General features: G+C 40.4%; 1 protein-coding gene across 1 annotated transcript in view; it reads right to left on the bottom strand.

Moving 5' to 3' along the window:
* Positions 1-13,020, bottom strand: part of oca2 (oculocutaneous albinism II) — a 48,118-nt gene that overhangs the window by 8,105 nt on the left and 26,993 nt on the right. The window contains exons 19-23 of the mRNA XM_071923476.1: positions 8,884-9,011; positions 7,621-7,680; positions 6,792-6,896; positions 3,275-3,368; positions 2,299-2,392 (exon numbers count right to left, since the gene is read on the bottom strand). Coding sequence (XP_071779577.1) covers positions 2,299-2,392; positions 3,275-3,368; positions 6,792-6,896; positions 7,621-7,680; positions 8,884-9,011 — 481 coding nt within the window. The remainder of the gene's footprint in view (positions 1-2,298; positions 2,393-3,274; positions 3,369-6,791; positions 6,897-7,620; positions 7,681-8,883; positions 9,012-13,020) is intronic.

Genomic DNA, 13,020 nt, shown 5'->3' with positions numbered 1-13,020 from the left:
ACAAAAAAACACTCATCGAGAGAGCTGAAAGGCATGTTTATGACATGTTCCATTGGTATACTGTAGTGGTAAAGTTAAAATGAAACAAGGACGCAACAGTACTGCAATAATTACACTGAAGTAAATACAATGAATCGGAACAGTTTGCACTATATGAAACAAATAAAACCAAAAAGGTGAGAAGGAAAGTTGCAAACTAATTACACAATACACGTAAGTACAGGGTGAAAAGGATCCTCCATAGAACTGAGAGTTCAGTGGAAAGCAAATTGACACAAGGCTTTAACACAAGGCACAGGTTGCCTTGTCTTTCACCACCTTCTCTGGTGTTGGTGTTGGTGTTGTTGTTGTTGTTGCTGGTGTTGGTGTCGGTGTCACTGATCTACATGTTGGGACAGTCACAGAAACTGCTGGGAACCAAATGTGTCACTGAAGTTTTAGATTTATACTGCAGTGTACAGGGGCAGTGGTGTGAAGCAATGTCTGGACACAAGTTTCAGTTTCAGAGGCGTCATATTCATGTAAAATACACTGATGGACATTACATGTCACCAGTTTAACTATAATACGGAACAGAATAAAAGGCCCCGCAGGGAACGGTGCGCTCTGTCTTTCTGTTTCTTTCTCTCCCTCCCTTCCATACATATGCTGGGTAGCACCATAAATCAAATGGCATGCTATTTCCAACTGATTGCATATTAAGCCTAATCAGACTCATATTCAAGCTTCCCTCTACGCCACTGACCATTTACACTTCTCCAACAAGCAAAATTGCGAGGGATGTGGCTGTTACATTACCAGAATGGAAATCGGCGTCAGTGAGCAGGTGGCACGATTTTTGGGGTTTGGGGGATTGGAGGGAGTTGGGGGGGGAGGGGTTCAAGTACAGTGGAATGTATCCTTGCAGCCTACTTACCATACCGCCTGAGAGAAAATCTGATTTTTTGCCATTCACTTGGGCTTTTTAAAAAACACCCAAGGGTTCTCAAATCAAGCTTTCCTTGAGTGTTTCACTCAAAACCAATTCAGCCACTCACACAAAAATATCGCTGCTGTCATGTGAAAACTTTGTAACTCCAATTTTAGTGACTTCCTCGTTTTACCAGTTGAAGGAGTAAATGCTTTTCTATAGGTTGAGAAAATTATACAACCCTTTGTGCTTATGAAACCCTTTCAAAACCCAGAGGATAAACTCTAAACAAGGCTAAAAACAAGGCTGTTCCAGCCTGATCTCTTGACATTTTGGGAAATAAGCACAATGTCTTAAAATGCAAATACGTGCTCTGTGCACGAAAAATGAGAGAATAACGTGTTCCTTCGTAAATAGGAAGTAGTGTGACATTGATGTAGAGCGGTCGAAAGCAAGGGTGGTGTGGTCGGGGTGGTGGATGGACGTACGCATTTGCTTTCAATGTCAATGACCTGGGTTCAATCTCAGCTTGTACAAAGAAGATTTCTAACCCTAACCCTAACCCAACCGAGTGAAGTTCAGATTCTAACCTTAGATCCCTAACCTTAAACAAGTTGTCTTAGTTGCCTAAAGTTGTTTTACTTGCCTAAAAACTCATTTTTTTAAGGGTCAAGGTATCAGACTGATTTCTAAACCATGAGGACATTTCATTTCGATTCGATTCGTTTGAATTCGTCCGGTATGGATGATAACACACTCAGTACAGCAAAAACTTAAATCTTCAGTCTGTCCTGACGGTGTCAGCGGACAGGCCACAACTGGAAATCAGGTCCTTGAAGCCCAGGGGAGTTGACAAACTCGTGTCAGCGAGGCGGCACCTGGAGTTATTTAACTGACACAAGGGTACACCATATATATCCCAAGTAAGGTCAGGCAGTAACCCTAACAAAGCCCGGCCGTGCTCAGACAGATTAATGTGCCAGTGCCCACAACTCTCGCCGCACTCCCTCCCAGAGGAGAGCAGCTTTCTGCCACATGCCTCCAACGCTGGAGCTTGCAAACACAAATCCACAGAGAGGATTTCAGGGTAATTCAGGCATTTGCATTGAGGGATTTGAACACCAATTATTTTGGCTTCTCTCTAAACGTTCTGAGAGTGTGAACTCAACACACACTTTTGGCAACATTAGAATGTAAGTATTCATTCAGGCAGAACACATATATGGTATAGGATTCATTTACCCAAACAGAACCTTCTAAAAGTAAAGAAACTTCTGGTGCAAGATCTTGAGACCAGAGGTTTATAACCTTTTCTACTTTGGACTGTGCAATATGTCATCATCATTTCAGCGCTGAGAGGTCGGTGCTCTTGTGGAGAGAAGACTCACCTGAAGAACTCCATGAAGGAGAATCCGTAACCGTGTTGTTCAGCGATCCCCGCACACACAACGTTGGCTGATGCTCCGATCAATGTGCCATTTCCTTAACAGAAAGCAAAACAACATTTTAAAAAAGTGTTAATTGAAATGTAAAAACAAATTCAAAGTTGTATGCTACATTTTTTTTTTTTTTAAATGTTTGGTATTCTTCCTTGTATTAATAATCAAATGATTCAGATGAACATATTGCTTAAGTAATACTTCCAGCTGCTTTCAGCTTGCCCACACATTTTCTCCAGGAAATGTAGTTATTGTTATTATCATTATTATTATTATTATTAGTAGTAGTAGTAGTAGTAGTAGCAGTAGTAGTATTAGTAGTAGTAGTAGTAGTAGGCATTCAGCACACTCAGCATTTTTAATCTTTCTAGGTTAACGTCTCTGAGATCCATGGCACATATTCATCCTGCTGCTTCATACGGCTCACTGTCAGTGTGTTGATGTTGAGCTGTGACAGCATCATATCACTGATCAATGAGGACCTGTCCCAGTGCAGCTGATGAAACTGAAATGCCATGACAACTCTCTTTCTGTGTCCTTCCCACCCAAACAGAGCCATTCCCTGCTGGAGGGCCTGCCAGTCGGGTGTGCAGGAGCCTGAATGAGCCGAGCTTTCAGGGCCTTGGGCTGCTTTCACAAAAAGCGCAGCTTGGTCTCCCCAGGGAGTGGCACAGCTGTACAAAGTGTGGACAGCCGTTACCTGGAGCAAATGATGTCTCCTTCTGGCAGAGGCCATCTATAAAGATCCACATCTTCCAAAGGGGGCTGCTGAACTATAAAGAGTGTCTGGTGTCTATAAGTAACTCAGGAAAGTTCAAGTGTTTGGCCCAAAACCAAACAAAGCACAGACTCTTTTTCTGACTCTCTCTTCTTCGATACTAAATGTGGGGCTGAAATGAGAAGTTTAACGAGAGCTGTCACTCACCCCCAAGACAGGCTCCCATGGCCAAAGCAAAGATGAGGGGCTTCACTGGCAGGTTCACGTCTGCGTCCCGACTCAGGTTGATGAGAACTGGGATCTGTGAGCACACAGGGAGAAATAATGGGATTGAAAGTCATAAACTGTCCAGTATACATTGATTTTAATGTGGTGGTACCAACGGGAAATCCTTTTTTATATGCAATGCTTCTGCAAAATAATAATAATAATAATAAATGTACTCAAGATTTTTCTCTTGTAGTACTTTCAAGCAGATTTACTCGATGACAAGTGTATTGCAAATATAATGCATTATTATTATTGCAGATCATGCAGAATTGGGATCACATTTTCCACCATATTTTAGATTGGGTTCATATGGCTGAACGGCAAATTTCCAGAGCAGTAGATTTGGAAACATCTATGACCTTACTGTAGTTGAGAGTTTGGTGTCTAGAACATGGTAGCTGTTCTCAAACTTTCTTATACCAGCGACCCCAATATATATATGCTTGGGGACCCCATCTGTGAAAGTTGGGTGTGACATGCAGCATACAGTAGGTGATGAGCCAGGACTGATCCCAGCATGCTGGCAGCTCATCCAACAGATCGTACTGCAGCGTGTCTCGACTATTTTAGATTTGTCTGAGGACAGAATGTATTACTGTTCAGAGGTGTGATGACAATAATCCATCTGACAGCGCTGGTTATCCTTGGATTTTACTGGCAAATTTGATGATAATGATGATTCCTCTGTCCTTTTCTGAATATGAATCTACAAATGAAATATAAAGCCTTTCATGTGCAGTAGAATACTTTCATTGCTGTGTGGACTGTTACTGCTGCTGTAACCAGAACCCAGGAACCTGCAGTAGTGCTGTGCAGAGGGCTTTCACAACCAGTGGTAACCAGACATATAATCATTACCTTGGAAACCCAGAACAGCATCTTAATTCATGCGATGTCAAGCCAAATGTTTTGAGTAAGCAAACCTAGTAACCTTCACTGAGTATTTACAGGAACAATGAAAGAAAAAGAGCAAATTTCTTCAAGGCATAATGTTTAGGAATATAATGTTTCATGATGTTGTCATGGAAATTGGTGCATGAAGTTCAAAAATGCATATTTTAATGAATATTTCACCAGCAATTGTGCTGAAAATCCCAACTTCCCCATATCATTGTCCACACAACAGTCAGTACTCATTTCCATGCCAACAACAGTAAAATTCTATTGGAGCCTTTTTCAGGTGTGATAATAATGGCCAATACCAAAGCCTGAATTTGATTGGGAAGGGTACATTAGGATTATATTATGGACAAAGCAGCCACTTGATTTAAAGGAGACATTTTACTGCTTTGGATGGATTTTTTTCAATTTTCAGTCTATTGTGACTATCAGGACATTATTTATGCTTTCTTGTCAACTGTCCTTTGAATTGAAAATTGTTGCTGATTGTTTTGAAATCCTCAGTTTAAGTAGAACAGTGGGAAAGCTCTGAAAATATAGGAAACCATGCAGAGGAAAGGACTCACCAAGATCTGCTGATACACTGGCAAAAGGGGAGAGATTTTCTAGTCATGAATCTTGTGGTTTAATCCTCCACTCATATCATAGTCCTTTTATTATCTGCTGTCATAGCAAGCAATATCTTACTCTGTCAGTGGGATAACATCTTTTCCTCTGCATGCTGTCATTCTAATTGAGCACACTGGTGCCCTGCCTGCCTGAAACTGCCTGATTTCTATACAATCTTCTATTCATTTTCAGTGAAACAGACAGCTGACAACAAAAGTGGATAGGAGATTGTGCTCTGATATTTATAATAGAATTAAATGCAAAAATATGTATGCCTCCCCCTCTCCCCTCATCAAAGTAGCAGTAAAATGAATGGGTGTCAGAGAATCTCTTTGTATCATTATCCTCCAGAATTTTGAGATGATGGTCGCTGTACTGACAGGCGTGTAAGTGTGTGAGTGTGTGGGTATCAGTACCTACTGCTATCAATACCTAATCAAAATCTAACTCCAGGCAAGACAAAGTAAACTAAATGAGCATGTAATTCATATTTGGATCAACAATGTTTTCACAGTTGTCCTATAGAGCAGTGTGAAACAAATAATAGTCACTTGTTGGGCCGGTGATCCTCCAGTTCAATTATGACAATATCAAAACTATTTGCCTTTTGTGTATTTGAAAGATCAAAGGTCAGGACTAGGGTTTAGATTTGATCTCAACAAAAGTTATACCTATAAATATACAGTCAATTTCTGCACCAGCAATGCTTTTGTCTGAATGGGAGATCAACTTTGAAGTTATTTTCTTAGTATCACTATTGTTCTTTGGCTTTGGAGGGAAATAAATTCAACATGCATTTTCAGTTTAGAGGGAATCTGAGAAAAGTTTAAACATTATTTTCCATCTGCAAGCCCTGCTCTTCAGGAATCAATTTATATGCATATGCAAAAAAAACGGGGGGCTTTAATGATTCTACTAGTGTTATTGAGTTTTTTTGCCCATTGCCAATAGCTAGCAATGGCTTTCTCTGTACTACTGGCAACTTTAGTTCAATCCATCACCTCAGCAGAGATTATGAATTGAAATCTACATTTTGGATAGTTCCAAATACCTTCATAATGCATCTTAACAGAGATTTAATTCTTCATCTGTATGAATTATATATTATTGACAATCATTCCACCACCCATGTGTAAAATATTAACTTTGATATCGATTCAGAAAACACTCAGTCTTGCTCAAAACGCTCCATGCTGGTTATGTTGGTTATCTGAGTCAGTTTTGTTAAAAGCAAAATTGTTTTAAGCAATGAATGGTGCAGATGCCAAATCAGACTTAACTGCTGGTCGCTCCACTTCCTTTGCATACAAATTCAAATCACTATCGCCATTCAAATCATCAGTGGCATTATTTTGCATCATGAAATTACAACACACACACATTGAAGACTTTAGATGCAGTTTTGAACAGTCAAAGTGCATCTACACACAGTCAAAGTTAGATGACTAGATGACTACTAAAACAGCGGTAAATGAACTGTCTGAAAACAGCAGGTGTATATGTAAGAAGATTAAATGAGCAGATTATTACCATATATTCAATTAACTTTTCTGACTGTGAGGCTTTCAAAAAACAATGAACAGAAGAACGTTTATTAACATTTTCATATTTTACCATCAAGAACTCTCACAGAACTCTCATTTCCACAAAAGTCCTCCTTAGACACAAAACTTTTTAGGAGGAAAAAAACTTTCTAAAACTCTTTTGTAATCCTTATGGGATTCTTAAACCATCTTTTCATCTCACCATCTGTGGTTTATGACAAGTGTTTAGACTTTAATGCCTCATATCATCTGAATATGAATTAGTTTCATTGTGTTTGTGTGTGTGTGTGTGTGTGAGTTTGTGTGTGAGTTTGTGCTGTCACATATTCAATAGAATATATTATATAGCACAGACTTATATGTTGTCCAGCATGATAGAGCAGAAATCTGAAGCCTCTTACCATGGTGGCAGTGAAGGGAATGTTGTCAATGAGAGAAGAAGCCAGAGCGGAGACCCACATCACCAAGATAATGGCTATGGCCAGGCGCTGGTCTTCTGGCACTGCCTGAGAGGGAAGATAATAAGAGTGACACTGCTGCTTTCACCGCCACTGCCCAGGCACAGCTTCAAATCAAACAGACCAATTAAGTTCACGCTTTGGCCCTGACCCTCTCGCTGAAGGGGAGAGGCTGAGAGGACGAGGCTGTTTGACTGTGTGACTTGGCCACAGGTGGAAGCCCCTCGATCGCCTCTCAGCTCCGCCATACACACACACACACACACACATTGTGACTCTGACTCCCCAAGCATGAAGCTGCTAGAGCCCTCTTCATCGTCCTTGTCTTCTAGCTGCATCAGTGAGAGAGAGGCCACTCCTACACCCAGCATGTTGTCCATCCATGTTTTGGGCCGGTGAGCAGGTTAGTTACCAGAATGGCAGACCACCTGTCATCTGTGATTATTAGAGATGCAGAGGTCCATGGTCTAAACACAAGCTGACGTATCTATCACAGGTGCAATTCTCCACTAAGAGAGAGCAGCACGGGCTCAACGCCTTCAGTGTGGAGAACACTACTCTGGATGAAAATTACCTCAGATCCCATCAACTCCTGACAGAAATCAAATGTAAACAAAATAATTGAATTCAGAGCTTTGCAGAACAATGGGTCAATATGCATGAAATGCAATATCACATCACCTGTGCCCAATTATCAATTATGCCAGTTGTGTGACTCCTGAGAGATGATTGTTAAGGTTGAAAATCAAAATCAAAGAAAAAAAAAACTCACTTTTATAAGCAGTGCTGTCTGTTCTCCAATATAGTCGATAAGCTGCAGCTGGGCTAAAGCCTATGGAAAATGAAGAGGAGAATATTGATGTGAAAAAAAATAATTCTGAGGAGAATTAGCTATAAGTGGGATTAGACCAAGAGAAGAAAAGTCATTTGGCTTCTATTTAGCAGTCATCGAGTAGAAAAATCTTAAATTGTTACTATTATTGTCGGCCATTCCCTCTGAGGGCAGCTGCAGTAGCAACCACTGTACAAAGTTTCATGCATTCAACAAATAGTTCAGCTGGGGTCAGAACAAACCCGCCTCTAGACCACAAAGACTTAAAGCAGGGAAACAACAAATGGCTTGCAAAGCAGTTATTCTGCTGACATTACGCCTTTCCTCTCATCCGCTCACTGGGAGGCTCATTGGTGAGGAAATAGTAGATAATTAATTTACAGATTCTAAGCTCACTGACTGCAGTTCTGTCACTGCCCAATGTACGGTCAATAGATCTAAGCAGAGGTCTTGTTTTCCTCTCTTGTCTTGAGAAGGTGCTGGTCAGAGGCGGGCCTGGCTGAAACTATAGTTATCCCAGGTCTGAATAGAAATGACCATGAGTTGATGCATTTTTGCTAAAATAATGTATTGAGTATGTAAATATAATCAAATTTTGCTCCTATGAAACGCCTTTTATACAATTTGCAGTGAAATTATCATATATCATCATCAATATCCATGACGACAATATCCACGACATCTAACACCGCAGAGTTATGCTGAAAATGGTTTAGCCCAGGCCGCTGTCTGTCACATCAGGAATATGAAAAGGCATAGAGCAGCAAGAAAGGGTTAAAAAGAAATAAAATTGTCAGGAGTGCTGGCATCATGCCGCCTTCAAAATCTAACTCTGGTTTTTCAGAAGAGAAAAAAAAGAAAGGAAAGGGAGGAAAAGAAAAGTGAGACAGTTATGCAATTTGTCACCAAGAAAAGTAAATTTACAGTCCATGCTGGGTTATTTATATAGACTACCAGGTATACAGCTAAATCTAATGTTGACATTCTGTTGTTCAGGTGGATTTTAGCTGTAAAAAAGGGCTTCATTCCCACTAAGCCAAAATGTCCCAGCAGATTCACTTCCACCTGATGAACACGCTCCCGCAGCAACAGAGGGAGGCAACCTCAGTGTATGGAGCCAGTGGATGTTTTTGAAAAGATATCTGCATCAACTACAGTATATTCACTACACATATCATCTGGCTGAGTGCCGGAGTGAAATACCTCCATCAAAACGAAGAGGCCGGCAAAGAACAGTAACGTGGCCCACTCCACTCGGTGCAAGATGATCTCAAAGTCCTGGATGTCAGCCAGCACCAGCAGCCACAGCGACCCCAGGATAGCAATCCAGCCTGAAAGAAAGAACCGGAAACAACTGCGTCTGACATCTCTTTCTAAAGCAACAAAAAACAAGCTCACTTGCATTAAAAAGTCTGACGTGTCATCGCCCAGTAGACGCCGAGCGCGCCGGGCACAATGCATCGATTTTTCACAGCTTGAAAAGAAAGTAGATGAAAAAGAAATATAGCAGACAGCACATGGTGATACTTAAGAGACTTTTTAAATAATTAAAAGTGTTAATTAATTCAGTGAAATGGAGTTCCATCTGTCCTCTCTTCACTTAAATTTCTCTTCAATCACAAGTCTTCTCTCAAAGAGCACAGCAACCTTTTCTAAATGTTACAGATGCTGCCGGTGCGTCTTTGTGCATCTGGTACCTGCTGCTATTCTATTAATATTCAGTCGTGAGATACTATGCTCAAACGGCATGAGCTTACATGTATGCTTCCAATGAGCAAGGCCATTTGGTGTCTTTACTGCCCCATGTAAATCAATGATTGTAAAATGGCAAAAACATGGCCCACACTACAAACGGAGCAAGTAGGATCCGAGCAAATGTCCGAAAATCAACATGTGAGATTGAATTTGGTGCAGATAGAATGGTATCTAGGCTCTGACAATTTAAATTAAACAAGACCACACACACACACACACACACACACACACACACGCACACGTACATAGGAATAAAAGAAACAGGCTCACACTGACTGACTCTCTTGAGCACAGCAGCCAAAGCATTCCATTTTTATCAGAGTGTTCAATGCATGCCTTCACAATAAATGAATAAACAGACCATACCATGAAAAGGTACTTGTTGCAAAATGATGGATACAGTATTTGGTGATGAAGGTGGTGAAGCACTCATCACCGCAGCATCATCATTTTAACACACATTCTAGTCTGGAGGATGAACGTTGGCACGGGCTCGCCAATACTTACAATTAGAGTCTGTTTTTGAAAGAGGGAAGAGTGTGCATCCACTTGGAGAAAATTTGATTAAACAGGTGAGCATTAGTAATTGCCTTGGCCACGGCCCTTGGGGAAATAATTTCACAACTGATGGGAATTAGTGAGCAAAGAACAGCTAGGGAAGGACGGGGAAAAAGAGGGTGATAGAGGGAAGATAGGAGAGAGAGAGACAGTAGGAGAAGGAAAAAAAGAGGGCCAAGACTGAAAGACAGAGAGACTTGAGACGCTGTGCAGCTTTACAGCATGTTTACATGTTCAAAACCTTCCTCTCAGTCTCGGCCCGAGTTCTGAGAACTGGGCTGGACATTGGTGTTTTTTTTCTTTCTAGGCAATTTGTTCTCCGTTATTGACTCTACTCTAAAAGAGTACAGAGTAGAAGTCTGTCCAGTTTTGTCAAACATCCTTCAAATCTCCTCCTCATTCGTACAGTAGTGATCAGTGGAATTGAGACTTAAAAGGATGAAGAGCTCTTACAAATTTCTCTGCGTTCTGCTTGGTGGTAAAGGACCTTAGACGTGCTGTAGATACATTCTGAGGTCGCAGAATTACTATTCTCCTTTGTCCATTTCACAGCTCTCCAACCTCAGTGTTGGGATGAGATGTGAGGTTTTATTGAAGTTTCTGATCATATATCTCATCAGTGAGTTTGGAGGAGAGCTCAAACAAGAGAAGAACAAGAGCTACACTCTCTCCATTAACAGTTGTTCTTCATTATAGGAATAAAAATGTGCCATTTCTGTCTTGTGGATATCCGTTGAAGGTATTTGTGGCTAACATGACTCATTTTTGTTCCTACGTTAAAGACAAGCTTTTAATGGAGAGACCATAGCTCCATTTCCTCTATAGACCTAATAAATCCATTATTGAGGTGAATCAGAAATTCTCTCTTGTATCTAGATTTGTTTTTGTTTCTCTGCCTGTGGCTCCTCATGGCGATGAAGTATGGAAATGTAAGAAAATGGAAATGTAATGCAAATAAATTCACAATTGTAAAACCTAAATCATTCTTCCTTAATTTATTATGGAATTTGACATCTCTCTCCAGAAAAAGTAAAAGTGTGTGTTCAGTGTTGCCACAGGAGGCCTATAGATCATTTTGTGAACAATGAAATAACAAAAAATAAATAAATTGTGACAAACTTCCCTCACATCCTTTGCGCTGTGCACTAGATAGTAAAAATGAATACAAGTAACACAAAATAACAAAACCCCACAGCCCCATATGTTCTACTATTCATTCAGATAAGTGAGGACAAAAAATAGCAAGAAACTTTTGACTTCCTCCCTGCATTGATATTCCCTGCGGCTGCCTCCTGAGCAGGGAGAAGAGCAAGCAGCAGACAGCAAACCTAAAGAGCTCTCCAATTAAAAAGAGCTTTTAGGCAAGTCTGAGCAGGCTGATAGACTCATTTATCATACACAAGACAACAGAGACAGGAAATGTGCTGTGAAAAATGTCTCATCGCCGTTGTTTATCTAAAGCCTGTGTGTTTGTCTTTAAGGTGTTTTAATACACGCCGCAAAGTAACTGAGCACACGGCCAAGGCCAGAAGATAAAGAGACTCGTGCTCCGCCAAGCATTTTGTTGTCGAGGAGAACAAGCAAGCTTAAGGTTGGGGAAGCTGTGATGCTTTTATGCTTTTAGTTTAGTTTTCAGGTTTCAATTATCCCTTTGCCTCGCCCAAGGGTTTGACTCAAGGTTCAGAACAATTCAAAGGGGAAATCTGCCCACAGCAAAGTCAGGATTTGTGAACATGAACAAGTCTCTATCAAAAGGCCAAAGCAGGACTCTAATCTGTGATACAATCTGGAGTGTAGAGCTGCAGTGACACTGAATGAGAGACTGGATTTGTAAAATCAGAGGTTTGTTTAACCTTTCATAAACCCAATGAGCTTTAGTTTACAGTAGTGCTGGCAGTTCTGAACTAGAAAATGTATTTAACCAAATGCCTCCTGTTGACTTTTTAAATGTGAATACGATGCACATTTACATTTTGTATATTGCTGTGAATTCACATAATTTATGAGTTTTTATATATCGATACATATAGCAAATCTGTTTCTACATACTTTTATATTTACTCATATCTGCTTCTACCTACATAGACAACATGCATTTCATATTCAGGGATCCATATTTAAGTATGCAATTGAGACTGTTGGCAACATCTCTAACAACTTTAAGTAAGTCCATAAAGTAGTAAGTTAGTAAGTTAGTAATCCATTTCTCTCCCATACTTTCCACTTTTAACATCTACTTAATGTGGTGAAATTGTGGGCAACATGTGTTTACATAATCTCACAATTGTTTCTATTCTGTTTTATTGCTTTTATTGTTTTGTTTCATTATTTAGATTATTTTATTTGCGTATTTATTTCCTAGTTGTGTGCTTATATTCTATTTCCTTTTCCCTTATTACTTTTGATGCCGGAATGACCTAATTTCCCCACGGGGATCAATAAAATTCCATCTTAAGCACACTTGTAACATACATAACCACAGACACGAACACATTAGAGTGATCAAATGACCGGGCAATAATCAGATTGAAATTAAATCTTACCGCGTGAGCCTAATGAAATTTTAATGAGGCTCCATTTCTAAAACATCTTGTGTGAATGAATAGATTGGGCCTGCTGCAGTTGTCAACCCTGACTGTGACCTGCATGCATTAATGAGAGCAGTGTTTGGACAGACCCCCGATCCCTCCACAGGGACAGAAAACATGGTGCTGCGGGTCATTCCCATTTAATAAATGTCACCAAGAGGTAAACCGAGCAGCGGCTGTAATTAACTGAGCATGTTTGGTGGATGAGCGGCCGCTGCAGCGAGAGGAGAAATGAGAGGCTGTGTATGAAGACAGCCATCTTCATTTGGGGATGGTGTTAGTGTTAATGGGATGCTGTTCAGGTCATCCACCATCCAGACGCACACATCAGAGACATCGCAGTCAGAAACATCAGATAGACAAACAAGATGTAACCCTCAACCCCGGCCAAATGTCCAGATTCGCTGACACACCCAAAAAAGGCAAGCTATAAAAAATC

The sequence above is a fragment of the Centroberyx gerrardi genome, chromosome 9, assembly GCF_048128805.1.
Source record: "Centroberyx gerrardi isolate f3 chromosome 9, fCenGer3.hap1.cur.20231027, whole genome shotgun sequence".
Classification (NCBI taxonomy): Eukaryota; Metazoa; Chordata; class Actinopteri; order Beryciformes; family Berycidae; genus Centroberyx; species Centroberyx gerrardi.
This window is presented reverse-complemented; position numbering and strand designations above follow the sequence as displayed.